This window comes from Nansenia antarctica, assembly GCF_963989245.1.
Source record: "Nansenia antarctica genome assembly, chromosome: 2".
In the NCBI taxonomy this organism is placed as follows: Eukaryota; Metazoa; Chordata; class Actinopteri; order Argentiniformes; family Microstomatidae; genus Nansenia; species Nansenia antarctica.
The window spans coordinates 55720174-55744613 of record NC_137675.1 but is presented as its reverse complement, the minus strand read 5'-3'; the positions used below and the strand labels follow the sequence as shown (position 1 = coordinate 55744613).

Genomic DNA, 24440 nt, shown 5'->3' with positions numbered 1-24440 from the left:
TTTATTTAGTAAGGGACGTTTCACTGATAAGTCCTCAGAGGGGGGTTGAAGCACACACAGAGCTAAATACAGCACCAATACAGGGCTGGGGCCAAGACGTGAGTCATAATCGATGTCGCTGTGACCGTATACTCCCATACTTCCTCTTACCACCAAATTACACAAACCTCAATCACCTTATATTCCAAATACGCTACTGTGTGTAGACCGCACGGGTTGAGGCAGGCCACTTACAGTAGTTACACTTTCAACCTCTCCTGAACAGTTTCTGTGAGAACACTCTAGCGAGCGACAGATGAGGGCTCCACACAAAAGCATAGAAATCAACACACGATACACAGACTCACAATCACACACACACACACACACACACACGTGCACGTGCACACCCACATGCAGATACACACACACACACACACAAACAGACACACACACACACACACACACATACACACAGACACACACACACACACACGTACTGGGTAAAGAAGTAATGAATGGCGAATAGCTCTTGAGTTACGTAAGAGGGAGTACTGGTCAGTCCTCCCTCTTAGTCAGTCTCATCACACAGTTCCAGACACGGGGCCGGTCGGCTGGGTGGAGCTGCTCTCCAGTCAGAGACTCAGACAGGAACGGCCTTTTGTTTAAGGAGTCGAACAAAAGCAGCCTCCCTCCCCCCTACAAGTTCTAACCTCTCCCTCTGTGTAGTGGAGGTCCAGGAAAAGCTAGGTTTCCTGAAGACTCCACCTGCTTCCCGCTTTCAGGAATGGCCCGTACAAGGCTGGAGAGCAGGGCGGGAAGAACCCCACCCCTCCCCCCAATTCCGTCCTTCCACCATCTCAAGACGCCACAGCCTGAGAGCAGCTAACCCAGAAAACACCAACAACTACATAGTACATCACGGATGACAGAGAATCACCTTTTAGAGTTCCCTTTCCAAAAGAACTCCTGTTTGAGGCTCAAAGATAGTATCCTCGACAACTATGATAAGATATCTGCAACGGGCTCCTTTAGTGAAATGACTACTTAATGACTAACATAACTGAAGAGAGCAGGGCTGTGGTGTGTGGGGGCCGGCCGTCACCGAAGCCCACAGCTGCCCGTGGAACATCCCACAGCCCTGGAGGAGCCTTCTGGGTGAACTCCATCTCTCCCTCTGTTCAGAACAGCAGACAACTTTTTTTTTTTACTCAATGTGTTTTTTAATTTAGTTTTCAGAGACATTACAGTACGCAACAGCACACAGACAAAACAGCGAAAACAAGAACAAAACAAAACAAAAAGAATAATAAATAACAGTTCACAGAGTACTTCTCATATATAACACAAAGCCATTTTCAAGAAGTAAGAGGCATTGTTAGACGTTCCACGTAAGAAATGAAAGGCTGCCACACTGCACTAAACCTCACAGTTGATCCCTGCAATGTGTATACAGCAGACAACCTTGACTCAACCTTGAGGTGAAGTGTGGACCAACGTTGCCCAGACATCCTGAGGGAGGTAGAGGTTCACACCGCGTACGGCACAGGGGAGCGGCAGGAGTGTGGCAAACAATAAAGCTGTTGATTAGACACACGCCGCGTGCGAAGGAGCAGGACCTGAGTGTGACCAGCATCATTAACCACAGCAGACCGCCTCCGCCATCTAATGATGTTGTTTATAGTCTTCCGTGCTGGTGCAGTTCCAGTCTGATCTCCCTCATCGACGCGTTCCAAACGAACGGAACACATTACGGTTTCTCAGTTACCTACAATTGTTCGACTGCGATCGCGTGGCTGCTACGTCGAACTTGCTCACTCGTTTGAGACGGCATCACCCGATGTGAACATCACAGGTACAAGAAAAACTGTGAAGTGCAAACCCAGCTCCCCATGGCATTTAAGCAGCCTCTCGCTAACAATTCAGACCAGGCCAAAGCAATAACAAACACCATGTGTTTTTATAGCTGCGGACCATACTCTGTTGTCGAGAACACAGGTTTTAAACACATGTTAAAAGTAATCGAGCCTCGTTACGTAGTTCCCTCTCATCTGCATTTCAGCCTGCAAATCATACCAGACCTTTATAAACAAGCACAAACTATAGTTGTCCACGACTTATCCAAGGCATCTGCTATCGCTCTCACGACCGATGGGTGGACATCCAGGGCCACCGAGTTATTTAACAGTAACTGTACACTACATCACACATTTTTCCCTGCTGTACTGTACCGAACCATGACTTAAAAACCGCGGTACGTACCGAACTGAAATGTTTGTGTAACGTTACACCCCTAGTGATGGATGGGTGGATGGGTGGATGGATGGATGGGTGGGTGGATGGATGGATGGATGGCTGGGTGGATGGGTGGATGGATGGGTGGATGGATGGGTGGATGGATGGATGGGTGGGTGGATGGGTGGATGGATGGGTGGATGGATGGGTGGATGGATGGATGGGTGGCTGGGTGAATGGATGGGTGGGTGGTTTGATGGGTGGGTGGGTGGATGGATGGATGGATGGATGGGTGGATGGATGGATGGGTGGGTGGATGGATGGATGGGTGGATGGGTGGATGGATGGATGGGTTGGTGGGTGGATGGATGGATGGATGGGTGGATGGATGGATGGATGGGTGGGTGGATGGATGGATGGATGGGTGGGTGGATGTGTGGGTGGATGGGTGGATGTGTGGGTGGATGGATGGATGTGTGGGTGGATGGATGGATGGATGGATGGGTGGATGGATGGATGGATGGATGGGTGGGTGGATGGATGGATGGGTGGGTGGATGTGTGGGTGGATGGGTGGATGTGTGGGTGGATGGATGGATGTGTGGGTGGATGGATGGATGGATGGGTGGATGGATGGATGGGTGGGTGGATGGATGGATGGATGGGTGGGTGGATGTGTGGGTGGATGGGTGGATGTGTGGGTGGATGGATGGATGTGTGGGTGGATGGATGGATGGATGGGTGGATGGATGGATGGATGGGTGGGAGGATGGATGGATGGGTGGGTGGATGTGTGGGTGGATGGGTGGATGTGTGGGTGGATGGATGGATGTGTGGGTGGATGGATGGATGGATGGATGGGTGGATGGGTTGACATATGATGTGGGTATAAATGAAGAAGTTGGTCGCTGAGGTTTCTCTGCTTCCTGTTTTTGGGCATGGCATGGCAGTGTTACATAATTTGCATGAAACCGTAGAACACATTTACATTTACATGAAACCGTAGTACACATTTACATTTACATGAAACCGTAGAACACATTTACATTTACATGAAACCGTAGTACACATTTACATTTACATGAAACCGTAGTACACATTTACATTTACATGAAACCGTAGTACACATTTACATTTACATGAAACCGTAGTACACATTTACATTTACGGAATTTAGCAGACGGCTTATTCCAAAGCAACTTCCAATAAATACATTTGACTAAGTAAGTGAATCATCTATCCACCAGTCATAGCAGGAAAAAGGAATCTATGCTCAGGCCAGGGGCCATTGGCAGTCGTCGTGCTAAAACAGGGTATATACAGGAATCGTGAGGTTAATTTCAATACCTTTCTAAGACTTTTTAAAGACCTTGTCAATATTTTTCCAGACCTCACCGCCACTTCGAGCTGTAACCGTTTACATCAGTGACACCTTTAACTTAACAATTTTAGTTTGCAATAGACTAGACCACTATCATACAACAGAATTTCCGGTTCATCTTTGTTTTTTAATAAACAATAAACTTTTACTAAACGTTTTTAGGACTCAAACTCTTTGGACAGTCTAATTCAGAAAAATACCTACAAAATTCAAGACCTCATAAAATCGTGATAAGACTTTTTAATACTTATTAAGGGTCTTGATTTTCTCAAAATGGATTTATCAACTTTCAATACTTTTCAAGACACCGCGGATACCCTGTAGAACATCGTTTCTCAACGGGGGCGGTACCGCCCCCCAGGGGGCGTTCAGACAACATCGGGGGGCGCTGGAACAAATATTTTTTAAAGGGGGGAGTTGAGGTGTTCTTGGGGGGCGTTCACGCATAAAGTATTTTTCTCATGAAAAACAGCTGTCAGCAGTGCTATTACGGGCACATTCGTAAATGCACGAACGGTCAGTTCGCTCAGACAAACAGTCTTTTCAGTCAGAGCACCCATCTCTGAGCGCTCCCAGAGCGCAGTGCTCTGAACGTGGCCGGGCTCTGTGACGCAGACACATGTAGCCCAGCGCCCAAAAAAATAAAAGTGAGAGTGTCATCAAGAAGATGGAGAAGCTAAAAACTCAGCTAGCAAAGGCAGAGCTTTTGATAGTTTCCAATGTGTCTGGGTAAGCTGCATTGTAGAAGAATCTTGACAGTTCATGTACAGTGCAGAAATTGCAATACTATGCTAGGCTACGATAGAAAGAAACCCGGTTCATCCCATCTGTAACGTCATGTTGACCATGAATGCACCATAGCTAATGCTAGCACAAGCCAACTTTCAATGCCCAACTTCTATGAGTGTTTTCCTTGTAGGCTATGCTTGAGTGACATGTGGGCTCATTGTAATTGTTGGCTATAAGCGAGAGAGAACATTTCTTATTTTAGTTTTGATACTCAGTCCATGTCCCCACCAGTGACGTAAGCCTGTCGTGCCAAATACTCACTCCCCGCGTATACACACTACCCTCTGCGCTTATGCGTTCGCTTCCTTTCAATACAGCTTATTTAATTTACTTAAAATGAGTGCTAATACCATACCACCATACCAGAACATCACAGCAGGAACAACCTATCTCAAAAAAGCGATCGTATTGTAATAAACCAGTCCGGAAAGTTCTCTGTCGCTTACCAATAATCTAACCTAGAGAAATCAGCTACGAATGTCCCCTCCCCTCGCAGGTTCATCACAGTATATTACATAAATGTATTACTGTTAAGTGTTGTTGTGGATGTTATCCCTAGTGCCATTCTGAGGTTAGCATTGCGATGTGTTCGTCTTAACGTTTACAAACTAAAATATACGATCGCTTTTTTGTGATATGTTGCTCCTCTTGTGATGTCCTGGAAACGAACGCATCAGCTGTCAGCGTCTTTTGTATTAATCAGCTGTCAGCAGTGTTATTACGGGTACGTTCGTAAATGCACGAACGGTCAGTTCGCTCTGACAAAACCGTGTTTTCAGTCAAGAGCACCCATCTCTGAGCGCTCCCAGAGCGCAGAGCTCTGAACTTTGGAACTTGAGTTCTGAAGTTTTGATATGAGAAATTCGATAATGATATTCCAACTGCCCAGTTAAATTCAATCTATTATTTGGCATTCAGTGACATGCTTTTTAAATGATATAACACAGAATATTAGTCAACATTAATATTCAGGGAAGAAAATAAGCCTACTTTTTTTGATGGGGGGCAGTAAGAGGCCTGGATAATGGACAGGGGGGCGCTGGCCCAAAAAAGGTTGAGAACCACTGCTGTAGAAGAAAGATTTTTATTTATTTTTTTAAATGTTTTTAAATTGTAGTGTAGCCTGAAGAGTTGGGTCATCAGTCTCCGGCAGAAGATGGGGAGTGATTCTGCAGTTCTGACTGCAGTACACAACACGAGGGGTATTCCTGTCAACATGGGAAGGGTGAAGCTGAAAGGAGCAGGGGTGAGGTCATCTGGTCACCGCCAGCGGGACGAGGAGAGGGACCGTGGCAGGGACAACAGAGGACCGTCTGTGTCGGGAGCGGAGCGGAGCGTGGAAGAATCTTCGGGAGGGCACGGAATCTGCGGAATCTGCTGTACACACACAAACCAGGGCCTTCTCCTGGGGAGGAAGCGGTGCTTCACTCCTACGGCCCGTCCTGTGTGTGTGTGTGTGTGTGTGTGTGTGTGTGTGTGGTACATGCATACTCAGCCTTTTCACTGCACGGTAAGTTGCAGAGAACAACAGTGAGAGAGACCCCAGAAAGCTATCACAAAATTCAGATACCCGAGTCAGCTGCAATAGTCAATAGTCTGGTTCTTGATCAGTGGGCGTGATACAGGAGACAATCAGTTGAAACATAGAGAGAGCATCCCAATATGCACTCATAGTTTTGGTTTCCACAAATGCAATAGTGTGTGTACTACTGTGGAAAATGGATTTGACCAGTAATATAAATGACATACCATATTTGTTTTGCATATTGCACATACCTCCTTTGATATAGCCACTACATCTGTACATACCATACTGTACATAGCTATCTTAACTGTATATTGCTCATAACTGTATATACCTCTAACTACCGTACTTGCCATACTGTACCTATCACTATCATGTTTTTATGTCACTATTCACACTTCTGGTTAGATGATTAACTGCATTTCATTGTCTGGTACTCTGCAATGACAATAAAGTTGAATCTAATCTAATCTAATCTAATATCTATGTCTCCTGTCCCTGCGCTGCAGTAATCTCTCCGTCTTCTGTCCCTGCGCTGTAGTGACACATCTCAAATGTCCTCCAACGCTACAACCAATATTTGTTTCAGATATTAGCCCTGACCCTGAGTTCAGTCTCAGGTCACAAATATTTGGATTTTTTAATTTCACTCTTTATTTTGTTTTGAACGGTTCCCAGATCCCAGGGCTCCCAATCAAGTCATAATATTTGGAGAATGCAGGAGGAGGGGTCCACCGGAAAAGATGTCCAATTCGGGGAAAAGGATGTGACTGTTTCCAAATCCCAAACGGAAGTTGAGTTCGGTGGTCATAGTAACCCTCAGGTGGGAGAGAGGTTTACGACCGGTTACGACGAGCAACCATTAAATAGTTGACATTCAATTCGTCTCGACGTGATAACATCAAGCATGGAAGCCCTCTCTCTGTTTGTCTCTGTGTGTCAGGGAAATGAAACATTCCAGAGGTAATGAGGAAGACTGCGCTGTTATAGAACTCCTCGATAAAATGTTTCAGAACAGTGTCTTCTAACGGCTACAACGCGTTCTTTACATTCTGTTCCTGAGATCGTATTTATGGGCAGCACTTTATGTTCATACCCTATCACTTGCTGTGTCTACTGTACCATGCTCTTGGTCGGGTTCAATATGTTCTCTCTCCTCTGTACATTGGAACATCCTATTGCCTCTATTCCCCCCCCCCCCCCCCCCCCCCCCCCGTCTATCTTCACCCTGTGTTGTTTGCTTGGTCTTTATAGTGTTGTTAGTCTCGCAGGCAGACCTTTGGCTCCACAGAGGAAAGTCTTGTTATCTACAGTCAACTGAGCAGCCACCACTAGATGAATAGCACTTTAATCCCGAGAGGGGGAGAGAGAGAGAGGGGGGGGGGAGAGAGAGAGAGAGAGAGATAGAGTAAGAGGGAGGGAGGGAGAGAGAGAGACTGAGACCTAAGAGAGAAGGAAGAGTGTATGTAAGATCCCTGTAATAGGATCGTCAAACATGATCATACATGTAACCATCCTAGCAGCCAGACAGACAGCTTTGTGTCGTGTGAACGGTGTCCCCTGGCAGTCAGAGAGAGAGAGAGAGAGCGAGAGAGAATAGGTTCCTACTAGCTAAACAAGCTTTCTCAATGACATAACCTTTTCCACCACAAAGGGAAGTACGCAGCACAGGAACCGTTGATGCATCTTTCCTGAGAAAGGTTCCCTCTGTTCTCAACTTCCTCACATAAAAGAGAAATCAATATACAATACAAACAGACACTGGCACATCAGTTCCCCAGTGGTAACAGTCTTCACATCTAACAAACAGACGAAGATCTGTGGGGGGAAAAAGGAACAGCCATTTTCCATCCTGACCCCAGCTGCACTGATGAGCTTGATTTCACGAAGGTCCCAGTTTTGACACTGACTCACTCAAGCCTCAACTCAAGTGTTTGTGTGCAAATACAGTGGGCGACGGTGGGCATTTCTACCTGCCTAAATCCATCCAGAAAACCTGACAGCTATGTTTAACAGTCAAGAGGATTTAGGAGCACACAGACAGTGTACTACACTGATCGCTACACCAACAGGAGATATGCGACCAGCAGCTGGCGAACCCGGGAACAAGTCGGCAGACGATTTAATGTTCAGACTTTTATTCTGATTATTTTTTTTACATTTCAGCATTGTTGAAAATCACAGACAGACTCACTAGTCAACTAACACAGCTTGTAATTGTGAGCCTGCTAACAATGTAAAGTAGTGTTATAGTTAACTAGGTAGCAGTGGGGTTAACCCACCGAATCCAATGCATTGCAATATTTTGGCTTGACTAGAGAGTGTGTCAAATTGTGTGTGTTGAAATTTATTTTACATTTTTCAGAATAAAGGTCTGAACAATTTAATTGTTTGCCGACTTGTTCCCGTTTTCACCAGCTGCTGTCACATATGAGACCCAGCACAAGGCCTACTGAGAGTGTGCACCCAGGCCCTCCCCTCTAAAGCTGTGACTTACAGTAAGTAATCGGTTGGACAGAGGTTTGGTGTCCAAGCAGGTGGGGGCGCTCACTGTCAGGTAAAGGGGAGAGAGACAGGGGTTCGGCACCAACTCCTCCAGGGTAAACAACTGACTCATTCGCTCCCAGCGTACAGTGTGGGGTTACCAGGCCAAACCATGTATGACTGATGGGGCTGTGGGAGTGAACCCACAACCAATCGAGAGGTTTGATGTTTGTGGCTGCTGGGGTTAAACACCTAGGCTTAACCGTAAGGCCTAGTTTCACATGAGCAGGTGCGACACCGTATCGCTTTAAGCTTTCGAAAAAAAACACCAACCTGCGTACTCATTGCTGTCTCACCGGTCTACACGCGGCTCAGGCGATCCGCTAGTCGGTCCAGTGATGTTCAGTGCACAACTGCTGGAGACTATTTCTTATTTTAAGATGAATAGCTCAAAGGAGCCCTCTCTCTCAGCATGATGTCGCCCCCCCCCCCCCCCCCCCCCAACACCCCCCAGGAAGCAGTACTCCCCAGATGATAAGATACCCCCACAACCAACGACGCTTCAGTTAAATTGGCACACCACCACAAAGCTAAGCTGCAGTACCCCTGAGCCACGTGTGAAGGGTTGAAATAGCCATCTGCACTGCAGGGATAAACAAACAGGGGTCTTATTCAGGATGCTCCTATTAGAGATACATAGTGTGGCAACGGAACATATGTTATTCTCTATCATGTCAGCTCTACTGTATACATGACATTTCTTCCGGCAAAGTTCTATACGGTCGTATCCCCGAAATCACTTCCCTTTAACCTCCAGAATGCAGAGGAGTGTGTATGCAAACATCTTATTTAGTGGACCAGTGTGTTTTTCATAACAGCAACACACTACAATCTGTCTGCAACACGCTAGCGGGTAGAACTCCATGTGTTAACTGATTGACAGCGGAGATGGCCAACCATAAGCTTGCCCTGGCACGGCTGTAAACCCACCCAACAAGCTCCAGCCAGGAGAACATCCCGGAAGGTTAATCGTCTCCTGAACGACCGGCTATTTGCATCGTCCATCCTCTTCCCCTTATCATCATCATTCATCATCATCATCATCATCATCATCATCAGATTGGACGTAACAGAGCACTTGGGCAGCTGCTGTTGCTGTCAAGTCCTCGGCTTGGAAACAGCTTCTCGTCCGCCAGTGCCAGAGGCTGTTGTAACTCTGCCAGCGGACTGGTTCATATTTTCCCTCCCACATGAAGCCAATGGATAGAATGGGGTACTGTATAACTATTATGGCCTGGGCAGGACATCCACATACTGTAGCTTGGTGTCATTGGAACAGAGAGCCAGGTCACTGACTCAACCACAGGGGCCACAGCCATGGAAAAGACCACATCCCACATCCCACTGGACCAGTTCGCTCTGATAGGATAGGACATTTCCATTTTAACCATTTTAGCAGATGCTTTTTTTTATCCAAAGCGGCTTACAATTAGAGATTACAGGGACAGTCTCCCTGGAGTAATTTAGGGCTAAATTGCCTAAATCAAGGGCACACGAGTGGTGGTGTTCCGAGGTGGGATTTGAACTTATTATCCACTAGGTCACCACTACTAGGACAGATATTGTGCATCTTATGGGGAGATAATGTGCCGTGCTGTTAGGAATTGGTATATTTCTCTGGGTTTTTTCCGTCTGGAAAGGCTGTTTTGATAGGCTGCCACTGATAGGATCCAAAGTCCAGGCAGGCACCCTCCCCTGCCCTCCCCTCCCCTCCCCTGCCACGCGACCCTGCAAATCATCACCCCAGCCCAGGAGGCTGTACTGACACTGAGCAGAGCCCTACACACAGCAGATCTGCCACACACCCCCACCACTGCTGTCACTAATAGTTTTTAAAATGTCCCTCTCTCTCTCTCTCTCTCTCTCTCTCTCTCTCTCTCTCTCTATTTCTCTCTCTCTTTATTTCTCTCTCTCTCTTTCTCTCTCTCTCTCTCTCTCTCTCTCTCTCTCTCTTTCTCTCTCTCTCTCTCTCTCTTTCTCTCTCCTGCAGTTTCTTAATAAGTGGCCCCACCTCTCTGTGCAGGCTGTGCAGGGCTCCTTTGATCTGGTGACAGAGTAACTAACAGAGGTGACAAAGTCAAGAGGCGCCATGGTTACTCAGTGGAATATGACAAATCCCTCGCTCGTGATTGTCATGTGTAATTTTCATTTTAAAAAAGGGTTACCCTTTTACAGACCCCTCACACACGCACACACACACACATGACAGAGTTAATAAGTATCTGATAACAAGCTCACTATTGTAACGCAGGGTTTAAAGTCAGTACGGCTGTGATGTAGGCCGGGGTGTAAGGAAGGCACCATTGAGGCTGTGTGGGGGTGTGAGGTTTCAGGGTAGTCCCCTGGGCTAGCTGCAGGGTGAACAATGAACCCTACTGTCACCCCCCCCACCCCCCCACCCCCTCCACTTGAAGTTAGGACAGACTGGGCTTACAATTGACACTAAAGGGAAGGTGCTGCCTAGGGCTCCAATTACAAGACACTGTTAGAACTTCTGTGACAATAGTCGAACGACGTTGGTAACATTTGTGGCAGCAGCTGGTGAAAGCGGGAACAAGTCGGCAACCAATTATTCTGAAAAATGTAAATAAAAAATTCAAAACGTTGTTGAAAATCAATGACACACTCGCTAGTCAAGCCAAACTATTGCAAGGCAACGGATTGGTGAGTAATCCCCACTGCCCTACACTAACTAGGTAGTAGTGGGGATTACTCACCGAATCCATTGCATTGCAATAGTTTGACTTGATTAGTGATTGTGTCATTGATTTTCAACAACAGTGACATTTATTTACATTTTTCAGAATAATAAAGTCTGAACATTTGATCGGTTGCCGAGTTATTCCCGCTTTCACCAGCTGTTGTCACATTTATGGAGGGTGATTTATGGGGATGCCGATATTTCAGTGATAATGTTGATATTCAGCCCATGTTGATATTTCAGTGATAATGTTGATATTCAGCCCATGTTGATATTTCAGTGATAATGTTGATATTCAGCCCATGTTGATATTTCAGTGATAATGTTGATATTCAGCCCATGTTGATATTTCTGTGATAATGTTGATATTCAGCCCATGTTGATATTTCAGTGATAATGTTGATATTCAGCCCATGTTGATATTTCAGTAATAATGTTGATATTCAGCCCATGTTGATATTTCAGTGATAAGGGGGGTGCCCTGATTTGCTTGGTGGTGCTTGGTCCTTGGGGGGGTGGGACCCCGGTAATTGAAACACTGGTTCTGTCGCTCCTCAGCACCTCTCTGTCTGTCTGTCCGCGTCTGGCCTGTCCCTCCTGCATCCTCATGTCTCTATCAGTGCGTTGGTCCTCCGCTATCACACACCAGACCTGACGAGTCATCACAGTTTATCTCTGAGACCACACTTCCTGTCTCTGACCCCCCACACCCTTCACTCCACCACCCAAAGAGGTGCACTCACACAATATGTCTCACATCGCACACGCACACGCACATGCACACGCACACACACACACCTGCACATACACACACACACAAACACACACACACACACACAAACACACACACAAACACACACACTCTCTCTCTCACCAGACCAAGAGCAATGGTGCTAGCGAGGAGGCGTCAGGGAGAGAGCAGCGAAGAGGAAGAGGAGGTCAACTAGGTGAGAGAGAAAGTCGTGACTTCCTGCGAAAGCATCGCGACGGTCAAAAGCCGTCGAAACCTCCCTCTTCCGTATTGTATTCACACACAGGGTTTGAGGTTGAGGTACAAAGGTTTGGCTGATTCAACGACAGATAAACAAACCCTCGCCCTAAACGGCAGGAACAAACAACAACAAACAACAAAGTCCATACAGTACAAACAACAAAGTCTATACAGTACATGAGGTCCTTTATCGTCAGCTCCAAATAGCACCTAGAGCAGTACTGGAACCGGTACAAGGGTGTACCAGGACCACCATCAGGTTGTATTGCTGTCATCTTTATTGTCTCTATTGTGTTGTTGCATCATAACTGTGCTTAAGATTCTCTTTTGGCAGGACCTGTGACCATACTGGATGCAGAACGATGCAAATATAACACTAAATTTATGGACAGTGTGTACGCCGATAATATGCAAGGAATTTTTCCTGGATACATGGTGTACAGGTTTTTGCCCTTGCTTGCTTGCTTTGTGCCGGTGGTCCTTGGCCTCCCCTGGGGGACCGCTGGGTACTGGTAAGCAAACTGGCTAGTAGTCGCTCTATTGGTAGAGGGCTGCAAGGGAATTTTTCCTGGCTACATAGTATACAGGTTTTTTACTTTTGCCTGCTCGCGGCTCTGTCAGTATTGATTGATTGATTGACTGATTGACTGAACATTTTCATTGTGTGAAGCGCATTGAGTTGCATCTTGTAAGAAATGCGCTATACAAATACAATTTGATTTGATTTGATTTACATTACTATGGTACAATCTTTTCTCTCCCAGGCAGACACTGAAAAACGAATGTGTTTGTCACTTGCAGGCTAGATTACTGTAATGCTGTCCTGACAGGCCTACCAAAAAAAGTGATTAGTCGACTGCAAATGGTTCAGAATGCTGCTGCACGTGTCCTTACAAGGACCAGACGAACAGCACACATCACACCAGTCCTGAGATCACTGCACTGGCTCTCTGTCAGCTATAGAATAGACTTCAAGACTCTTTTATTAGTCTATAAATCACTCCACTGCCATGCACCCAAATACATCATGCTTGTAAGATACACACCAGGTAGACCCCTGAGGTCCAGTGCCACTGAACTTCTGATGGTACCAAAAGCCAGGACCAAGAGATATGGAGGGTCAGCCTTCAGTATCCTAGACTGTGGAACACCCTACCTGAGAGCCTGAGATTGTCCAAAACCAAAACATATTTAAGCGAGACCTCAAAACCTATTCAATCTCGCCTTTTGAAACTAGTTTACTAGTTACTAGTTGCAAATTTGGGGATTATAGAACTAGGATTACTGGGTGCTGATGATGGGGCACTGATAGCTGTCAGTGGCACCTGGACCAGTACCAGGACCGGCACCAGGCTGTACCAGGGCCGGCACCAGGTTGTATTGTTGTTATTGTTGTTGTGTTGTTGATCATAATTGCGCTTGAGATTTTCTGTTGACAGGAAAGAGTACCAGGGTGCTGAAGTACCAGACTGTACCAGGCAGCACCAGGACCTGTACCAGGATCTGTGCCCCGTGCTGGACAAAGCAGTTCCGCCAAAGCAGTTAAATTTTCCTGGATGCACAGTGTCCGGGTTTTTGACCCTTGCCTGCTTGTGTGTTCTGTCATCATGTGAAGCGCATTGAATCACATCTTGTGAGAAATGCCTATACAAATAAAACTTGATTTGATTTCATCTGATCCACGTGAGAGCCTCTCTGTACTGTACAATACTGTGAGCACTGAGTATGTATCTGTTCATGTGCTGTGCTCTGGTCACGCTCTATGGAGTCATGGTCATGGTCATGGGCGGAGAGGGGCGGGAGGACAGAGTGAGAGAGAATCTATTTCGGGGGTGAGCAGAGCTGAGTGCCGTTCCCCCCCCCCACCCCCCTGTCCTGTCCAGGGAGGGAGCGGCCCTCTCCCTCATTGTCAGAGGAGGGTTGTGACCCCTGGAGAGAATGGAATGGGAAATGGAACGTACTATTGTAGTACACTCCCCCCCCCGCCCCACTCCTCCCCCCCACGCCCCCGCATCCCCAGGAGAGAGAGCCTGGAGACTCCTGTCTCTCCCTGCCCTCCTCCCACTGCCACCCCCTGGGGGGGAGAGAGGGGAGGGGGGGGTCTGACGACCTCCACCCTCCCTCCACGTCCACCTCTGACCTGGGGCCTGTGGGGCGGGAGCCCCTGGAGAGGGAGAGACAGTAGCGCTGCTGTTTTGCCCCCCCCCAGCGTGTCACTGGTGGTCCCTCAGCTCCGAACCCTCCGTCAACCAACCAACCCACCCCTGAGAGCCCTGCTCACAGACAGACACACAGACTGTTCTACTGGACATTCTACAACAGACACAGTTCTTAGGAGCGTATCGTCCTGTACAGCTCATAGTTGAAACAGGGACTCCGTAGGATCGAACCCTGGCTCAGAGGGTGTCTGTCTGTGTGTGTGTGTGTGTGTGTGTGTGTGTGTGTGTGTGTGTGAGACAAACAAAACAAGAGTTATGTAGCAAAACTGACACACTGACACAACTCTAGTCACAAGCATACATAATATAATAATACATAATATGTACACTGACTGTACACACACCTCGTCCGCACAGCCACACACGTCATACAAAGATCCTTGGATTAAAAACCTCGGTGGCCCGTGACACTCTGGTAAGCCCTCCACCCCGTCTTGTCATGTGGACCGTTTCCTTTGGAACACACAGCTACACAATCAACAAAGAGGAGGGAAGGGACGGGTGACTCCCTATAGCGTTCTCACACACACACACACACACACACACACGCACACACACACACACACACACACACAGACGTGAATGAGCAAACATGACAGACGCACACACACACACACACACACACACACACACATTCATCATATGACTCATAGATCTGACCCAATCAAAGAGACAACAATAATATACAATCAATCACAATCAGAGCTGATCTAGGGTAAGGGTTAGGTAAGCAATGACCACTTGTTTAGCATTTTATCCATTTGCCTGCTATCCTGTTTTAGTTTTATGGTTCACAGTTTGCATAAGGACTACTTAGCTACTGTATTTCATAAAAGAGATAGAAGTAAAGGTTTGGGTTTCCATTGTGAGGCACACTGGCCGCCCTGGTTAGGAGAAAGCAGAGCAGAGGAGGAGGAGGAGGAGGAAGGGGAGGGGGAGGAGGAGGAGGAGGAAGGGGAGGGGGAGGTGGAGGAGGAGGAGGAGGAGGAAGGGGAGGGGCAGGTGGAGGAGGAGGAGGAGGAAGGGGAGGGGGAGGTGGAGGAGGAGGAGGAGGAGGAAGGGGAGGGGGAGGTGGAGGAGGAGGAGGAAGGGGAGGGGGAGGTGGAGGAGGAGGAGGAGGAGGAAGGGGAGGGGGAGGTGGAGGAGGAGGTGGAGGAGGAGGAAGGGGAGGGGGAGGTGGAGGAGGAGGAGGAGGAAGGGGAGGGGGAGGTGGAGGAGGAGGAGGTGGAGGAGGAGGAAGGGGAGGGGGAGGTGGAGGAGGAGGTGGAGGAGGAGGAAGGGGAGGAGGAGGTGGAGGGGGTCTGCTTGATTCCCTACCTCCACCAACAACAATGACAGGAAACCAGCCTAAGCCTTCTGGAGTCTCGGTGCTGGCCAAGACCCCGGGACAAGATTCCCACAGCAGCCAGCCGCTTCTCTGAGCAGGGTCACAAACTACACTAAGGTGTGGTCAGTCAAATGTGAGAGACAGACATAAAGAGTTGACTTGTTATTCTATTAATAGAGTTTTGGAACATTTTGTTCAACAGCCATTTTAGAGTGTATGACATCAGAGAGTTAGGGTTGGGGTATAGTTGGTAAAGCGAATGTAAACATGTTAGGTCTCGTGTCTTAGGTCTTAGGTCTTAACTTGAGTGCATACACACAATGGTCTGAACTTGGTCTGAAAAACATTACTATTACCCACTGGGTACACTTCAACCCACTGAGCAAATAAGCAATCTTACTCAAATAATCTATCTTGATTCTTGAATGCTTGTAGACAAGCCCTGGTTCAAAATCTATTGAACTGGAAGGCTTGCTTTGCACACGTCGGGAGCACTTTGATTTAATTGTGAAATGCGGTTGCTTTTTTGTGTGTGTGGGGGGGGGGGGGGGGGGGTTTACAAGTGCCTGACCACAAGATAGAAAATGTTCATCGTCATCGTCAACCCACGCACTTCGCTTCATGCGGTGGAGGCGAAACCGATATAGATGAAGAGCCCTCCTACACATTTACCAAAGTGAGTACTAATACCTAGAGATCCATTATTGTCCCACACACGGTAAAAAACACCTCCCTCTCTACAGCAACACTGTGAGGGACAAAAATCATCAGTCCTGTGGGTGTGGCAGACTGGCAGTGGCTGATCCACACTCTTTAATAAGCCCTTTTATATGAACAGTAGATTAAAGGGCTGGTATCCGGTGGAGGCCCTGGAGAGAGAGACACCCTAATGGGGACAGCCAACTGGCATACGGAGGACGCCTGCAGGTCTGACTGGAACGTCTGTCTATGAGCCCCTGTGCAGAGAACATAATTAAAATAACAAAAAACAAATCAGGAAAAAAAAAGCGATTCGCACTCCTTTTTTGGACGCTACAGAATCTCTTTTTACCGGTACTGAGACGGGTTAGCTCCGTACAGATTTCCTCTGGGCCAGGAAACACACACCACGACCCCTCCCCTCGGCAGCAGAACTCACCCTGTCACAGTCCATTTCATCCGACACAACGAGAGCGCTTCCCCGCCTGTAATTTGCCTTTTTTTTAAAACAGACTTATGTAACCCCGCCAGCCAGCCAGGCCATTCAACCAGGGTTCCTTTAGGCCTCCAGGAACTGGCATTCTCGCAGGCTCAGATCACAATCTCAGAGTCTCCGTTGACGTGGGTGTTCCTCGCCAGCAGGGGCAAGCATACCCAACAATATACTGTATTTAGATTCAGATTGCGATGATGTGTGTGTGTTTAGTGTTTGAAAAAGTCAACTAGAAGACCATACGACTCGAGCCGTACGTCATCTTCTGGTTTCCTTCAATTATCACTTGTCAAAAGTGTCGTCGATAGCAGATGATTTTCCCATAGGAAAAACCGCTCCCTTTATGCATCTAGATCTGGTAAGGACCCAGAATAACTTTGAGTACTACTGAATGAGAGCTTCTCCCCACCCACGTCACTGCATGTAGTAACAATGGGAGTGTAAAAATTGACCTGCCTGGTCAACATTAGAAGCCCTTTGGAACCAATCTGCTCTCAACAGCATGATTTGCTCTTCACAAACACTTCAGCTCCTATTTGCATCTGAGCTCCCCCCATCTCTCTGTTTTTCAATCTCCTCTTGCCTCCATACAGTACCCACTCCATTGCTTCACACCTCCTTCATCAGTCCATCATTTTCCTCCTCCTACCCTGAGTGAGCGCATACTCCATCAGGGTAACCAAGGCAACCTGTGAACTAGCTCTTTAGTTTCCGGAAAAGGGCGTTCCTCTTCGTATCCTCTTTTGTTTTTCTTCAAAGAAAGGCCAGGCGGGCGGTAAAGACGTCAGTGTGACTGTTAAACCAACACGGTGTGTGTTCACCCAGGCTGTGTGTATGTGTGTGTGTGTGTGTGTGTGCGTGTGCGTGTGCGTGTGTGTGTGTGTGTGTGTGTGTGTGTGTGTGTGTGCGTGTGCGTGTGCGTGTGTGTGTGTGTGTGTGTGTGCGTGTGTGTGTGTGTGTGTGTGTGTGTGTGCGTGTGTGTGTGTGTGTGGTGTGAGCATGTGTGTGTGTGTGTGTGTGTGTGTGTTTGTGTGTGTGTGTGTGTGTGTGTGTGTGTGTGTGTGCGTGTGTGTGTGTGCGTGTTTGTGTGTGTGTGTGTGCGTGTTTGTGTGTGTGTCACACACTGGCTGGGCCACAGTTGAGGAATGCCGGACAGGATGCAGGGAGAAAATTCCAGAAACATAGTTGTCGGAGGAAAAACAAGCGCTGAGATTCTTATTACTGGAACTATTGTTAACGATATTGTTTCTGAACTTTAGTTGTCCAATGTAATGTATTGTTCTCTACCCTCAAGGGTTAAAAACAATATAATTACCTCTGCTTCAATAACCAACGACAGTCCAATATAAAAAGCATTCAGCACTTTCTGCACATGCATCATCGACTATGCAAGCAAGCACAAAAATCAGAGACCAGAGAAAAATCATTCAACAACATTCAAAAAAACAATATGAAAAGCATCATTTCAACATGAGGTGTGGTCCAAACGTGCGGTTGTTGTTTGTGTCCTGGACCATTTCCTTCTCAGCTGTTTGCCAGCGTTAAATACAATACCACAGCCCCATTAAGCTCCATTAGACTCTCTGTATGAGGTCGAAAGTAAACAGAGGAACAATCGGTGTGTACTTCTAAGACAAACAACATCCCTTGCGCCTGTTTTACAGTGTGCCGCTGCCGCTCGAGTCATTTTCCAGACCAGGGCCCACAGATGCTCTGCACCACCCAAACAAGTTGAAGGCCAGTTACAGTTACAGCAAAAGCCTTGGGGAACCATTCAAATGTCGGTCCTTTTTCCCACCTACTGTATGTAGCAACAAAAAAACACATCCCCACGACCCAATTAGAAAGCGCTTTCGCTCCGACGACGTGTCGATACGACGTACTTGAGTTCTAACTGTGTTTGTGTTTTGACAGTTAAGCGGCTAAGTGTGAAACCACCGACAAGATAGCCTGTTTGCATGAGCTTCGACCAGTGTGTGAAGTGAACAAATAACATGACGTGCGATTGGTTTTTGCATCCTGCGGTTAATCTTGTACTTATGCAACTTTCTGTTGGTTCACTGTGTTTGTGTGCCCTGGGCGGGCGATGTTGCTGTGACTTGATCGTGTTGCCTAACTTCTCCCCTGAGTTGCACAGTAAGTTTGACTACTATAAACACCCTTGGCTGAGTTTTACACATGGGATCGACAGAGGCCTGGAGGTTGAGAAGGGGAGAGGTGAAGTTCAGAGATTAAAGATCAATCATGGTGTTACTGAGAAGAACAGCTGTGTACACTGCCAGGCTAGAAATGTGTGGTGAAAATGCATATCACTGTTTGGTTGTATGGGCTGGGCTGGGCTGGGCTGGACAGGACAGGGCAGGGCTGGACTAGGTTGGACAGGGCAGTCTGACTGTTTAGACTCTCGCTAGCAAATCACTCGACAGTGAAATTCACTCTGACCGTGGACCACCACATTGGAGCACAGACACAAACAGACACTGTGGTGTCAACGGAGCAGTCTGGGTAATTACGGCATGTCTGAAGAGGAACCAGAGGGGGACTGAGACTAAGAGCCCCGGGCTGGGGTAAACATCCGGGACACAACAGGGGGGCGACAGATGTTTTGGAGAGCCTCTTTTTTCTTCCGAGCTTTCATGAATCCAATGCGCATGACGTTAGCTTGGCAGTGCAAAAGGAGGGGGGGGGGGGGGGGGCACGGGGACTAAAATCTGTCTCTTTCTGTATTCTGACAGTGAGAAAAACAGTGAGAAATGGCATTCACACAATATTTCCAGAGACAGCTTGAGTTCATCAGGCCTCTCAGAGTTACGCTTGATTATAGGGAAGACCAGAGAGAGACCAGAAATATTTCTCTCAGATACTTAAGCATCCACCATTATTTGATGTGGTGTGTTTAGACATGTGTTCAGCAGTAGACCTCAAATTCTTGAACTTGAACTTTGATGTCAGTTCATATCCAGCAACAAACAACAAAATATTGTTACAAAGAAAGTGTTTTTACCTATTCCCCAACTGTACAAATGTAGTAGATGTTGCGTACAGCATCGCATTCATTTACATCTGGCCAAGCATGCTTTAGACGTGACATAAGATATAGCCAGTAGTGAGCCAGTAGTGAGCAAGTCTGGCAGATGATTTTTCTTGTGTCCCTGGTTGCCAAATACAGAACAGCCGTACGCTGATAAGAAGAGAACAGGTGAGTGGGGTGCAGTGCCATGGACACATGCCAGGGAATCTGCAACTGTTCACAATTCTATGAATGCCTGAACTACAGCTGACGGTTGTTACTGCAGCAGCGAAGGTTCAATGATTAAAAAGTTCATAGTTGATATAATATGCTGTGTATGAGTAGTTCATAAACATGAATATGCATGAGTGATTGGCCCCCAGAGCCACAGTGTGCATTTGTGTGTGTGTCCGTGTCCGTGTGCGTGTGTGTGTGTGTGTGTGTGTGTGTGTGTGTGTGTGTGTGTGTATGTGTGTGTGTGTGTGTGTGTGTGTGTGTGTGTGTGTGTGTGTTGGACCGCCGAGCCACAGTGTGCAGCTGTGTATGTGTGTGTGTGTGTGTGTGTGTGTCCGTGTGTGTGTGTGTGTGTCCATGTGTCTGTCTGTGTGTGTGTGTGTGTGTGTCCGTGTGTGTGTGTGTCCGTGTGTGTGTGTGTGTGTGTGTGTGTGTGTGTGTGTGTGTGTGTGTGTGAGAGAGAGAGAGAGAGAGAGAGAGAGAGAGAGAGAGAGAGAGAGAGAGAGAGAGAGAGAGAGAGAGAGAGAGCGATAGAGAGAGAGGTCCCTGGCCTGTCCCTGTATTGTTTACTTGAACTCAAGCCTGAACCAAGCTGTTTGTCCTTTCCTCTCATATACCCCCCACCCACAACAAATGTCCAGCCAACTGACTCGCCTACGACCTGGCAGTCCTGCCAAGACTGCCACAATGAAGAGAGTGGGTATACTGAGCTTTGCAGCTGTCCATATTAATGTTTTTTTTTTGCCACTATGCAGTTTTATCACAAAAGATATCCCAATGGTGTGGTTGAAAACAGATACTACATGAGAACATACTGTCTCACAACTGTAACTATCATAAGTCAAGTGTATAATGTCGCCTGGTGGCGGGGAGAAAAAAACACATCTAAATAGCTGTCTCCTTCTGGAATTATTGAAATGGTTACATTGTTGCAGAGACTGTGACAATGTCATTATTAAAAGTAATCGTTTGGTAGAACATTCAAACCCTATGTTGACTTTGATATCACTCACCTTTTCGGTATCTATGATCAGCATCTTCTCAACGTGGTTGTGGACGTCGCCGTTCTTCCCGGGGACAGGTGTGGACTCCCTCGGTGTCCCGTTATTCCCGGGGACAGGTGTGGTGGACCCCCTCGGTGTCCCGTTCTCCTCCACGTCATCCTCGTTCTCCGACTCGTCGCGGCGGGGCAACGGAATCCCCTCCGTGACATACTCTTTGAGACACTTCATGTTGTGTCTTTTCAACAGTTGCTCGGTGTCCAGGTCGACGACGATGAGCTCTAGCGTGCCCGCGACGGTGGCTCGTATCCGGGACACGACCTGTTGGTGACTCTCGCTCTCCACGTTGTCCCCGTTCACGAACACCAGCCTGTCCCCCGCACGGAGCCCCGAGGTCTCGGACGGACTGTCGGGCTCCACTAACCGTATGAACTGGCCGGTCTTACCCTTCTCCCCGTGGAGATGGAACCCGTAGCCGTTGTCCCCCTTCTCCAGCACGCACAGCCTCGGGCGAAGATCTTCGGTTTTGCTCGGCATCGTTTCTGCTCTTTAAATTGCGCCGATTCAACCTGTTGTTGAGAATCGTCGTTCACTCACTCGCTTGAAATGGCAAATGGAAATGCGAACTCTGCCCTGGGATGCTGAGCACTGGGTGGTACCCGTCGTTCGGGATCTCAACCTGCCCTCGGAGAAGAGCGTCTACAGCACTGGGCTATGTGTGTGTGTGAAAGTGCTGTCACTTGGTAACGAGTTGTCACCCCGCAGTTGCAATTCACTTTCTAAAGCCACTCCTAGAACTACAGGCTTTACGCATAGGGAAATACCCCCCCGATATGTGTCCCTGGCAAGTCCCTGGCTTTCCTCTACAACTAAATCTGTATGTCATGTAGCCTGAAGGCTGAAACTGTTCCTCAACTCAGATCTGTTACTGAATTGAACTCAGTAGTTTATAAAGGACAGTGACGTTTGCGCAGATGGCAGAAAAGTAACACCGATCCCTCTTTACTCCGCCTTCGGGGCCATGACAAACACCCCTAGAGGGAGGCGCGTCAGTCAAGGGGGTATAAGAATGAACAAGTGCAAGCAATGACTGCGGCTGTCGGGCATGCACCATGTTGTGAATACAACAGTTTGTATACCTGTGTTCTTAGTGTAAACATAATGGTGAATTCCTTATCTTGACATTATGCGTATTAGGTTGTATAGAGAGACAATTCATTTTGGCATGGAGGAGGTACACTCACTGAACACTTTATTAGGGACACCTGACCTGTAGACCTTCTCATTCATTCAGGTGGTGTAATGGTGTGCGAAATGTTTTCTTGGCACACGTTGGGCCCGTTAATACCAATCAATCATGGCTTGCACAGCCACAATGTATGTACCTTAGCAAAAGTCGTCTCAAACTGGTTTCATGAACATGACAATGAGTACAGTGTTCTTCAGTGGCCTTCCCAGTCACCGGATCTGAATACAGGAGAACACCTTTGGGATGTGTTAGTAGGTACAGGAGATTCACAGCTTGAAATTGCACTTGAAAAATCTGCAGGAATTGTGTGATGCAATCACGTCATCATAGACCAGGATCTCAAAGGAATGTTTCCGTCATCTTGTGGAATCAATGCCACAAGGAATTGAGGCTGTTTTGAGCGCAAAGGGAGGCGAGTGTAGGTTTCCTCCTTTTCCTTTCTTTCTCTCTCTCTCTCTCTCTCTCTCTCTCTCTCTCTCTCTCTCTCTCTCTCTCTCTCTCTCTCTCTCTCACACACACACACACACACACACACACACACACACACACACTCACACACATTCCCTAAACATCCCTAAACGTTCAGCATGCTTCTATGGCTAACCACCGAAACCAAAGGCTAATTTTAGGGAACCCTCTTCTTGTGTGAATCTTTCACACACACCCACACGCCGACACACACACACTCACACACACACACACACACACACACACACACACACACACTCACACACACACACACACACACACACACACACACACACACACAATTCTGATAAACATGCATGATTGGAGAATGCACATACCTCACCACACCCAGCAACATATCAGCTTGTTCAGACTTAAACCCTCACTGTCTGAGTGCCAGGATGAGCCTCCCTGAGAAGATAGTGTATCCATGACATCAACACAAGAAAATTAACTTGGCAAGCCAAGGACCTTTCTGACCTAAAACCACAGCAGGGTTTTATACCTCTTGGATCTTGGTACCATGTGCACAGACAGGTACAGTGAAGAATTGAATGTTCTGTGCTGCCTTCCACCGGTATCACCACCACCCAGGTCAACACAGCCTTGTCCCTACAGTCTCACACTCCTACCTCTTTCTCATACAGTGGTCAAGGTACTCATGAACAACTATGCTATTGCATGACTGAGGATTCACCAAAGCTGTGAAATAGCTGACTGTATCTTTCAGGACTTGAGACTTTTTTTATGCAGTATATTGTGGATTGTGAAAACTAAGTTGGCAATATAATAGTGTATATTTTGAGAAATACAATATAACCCTAGGGTACTTTCGTATAAAAAAAACTGTCTGGCTCTGTACGCTGGAATTATGTATGCCTTGCGTAACTGGATCGAAGAGCACAAGACCGGAGAGGATAGAGGGGTTGCATTGATGGCCTATGTTCCCTAGGGAATTTAAAAGCCCTAAGTAAGTAAGTAAAGTAAGTTGCGCAACACAGTCAGACAAAAAGTGCGTTAACCAGATCTTATCCACCTAATTTTTCTGGTTTTCTGCTCGAAATGACATGCCCACAGTTAATATAGAATATCTCCACAATCACAAGGGCCTTCATAATGATCTTGTTATCAAATGAAAGTTAACACCTGTTGGGTGGCTGTAGAAGTGTCAGAATCAAAATCTATGTTACTGTGTCAGAGTAAATAGAGCTAGAACATTATAAAACATCTCAAATTCAGTCTCCGCCTAAAAAAACAACAGCTTTTACAGTGAATATCACCTTGGAAACCTGATGACCAAGCCCAAATCATCTAGGAATCAGTACTCCAGGGTCTTATTAGTACTTGTGCCAAAGTCGATGCTAGTAATGTGAGCAAATGCAACTTTGTACCTGTTTTAGTACAGGTATGTTTAGGCGGACACCTATATGTTTAGGCCATTTGGAGATATTTTGGCACCATTTTTGACCTTTGACCTTTCTCATGTATCAGATTTCTTTTTGGGGGGGCGGGGGGGGGATTTTTTGGGGTTGGCCGACCAATGGTATGGAAATTCGGCGTTGAAACCGGACATGACACATTCTGCAGTTGGAGAAA

At 47.1% G+C, this 24440-nt stretch overlaps 1 protein-coding gene across 1 annotated transcript in view; it reads right to left on the bottom strand.

The window, feature by feature from the left end:
- The window catches only part of nherf1b (NHERF family PDZ scaffold protein 1b), a 35247-nt gene extending 13213 nt beyond the window's left edge, over nt 1-22034 (bottom strand). The window contains exon 1 of the mRNA XM_080524516.1: nt 21140-22034. Within this exon, the coding sequence (XP_080380642.1) occupies nt 21140-21664 (525 nt within the window). The 5' untranslated portion in view covers nt 21665-22034. The remainder of the gene's footprint in view (nt 1-21139) is intronic.
- Nucleotides 22035-24440: the final 2406 nt, after the last annotated feature.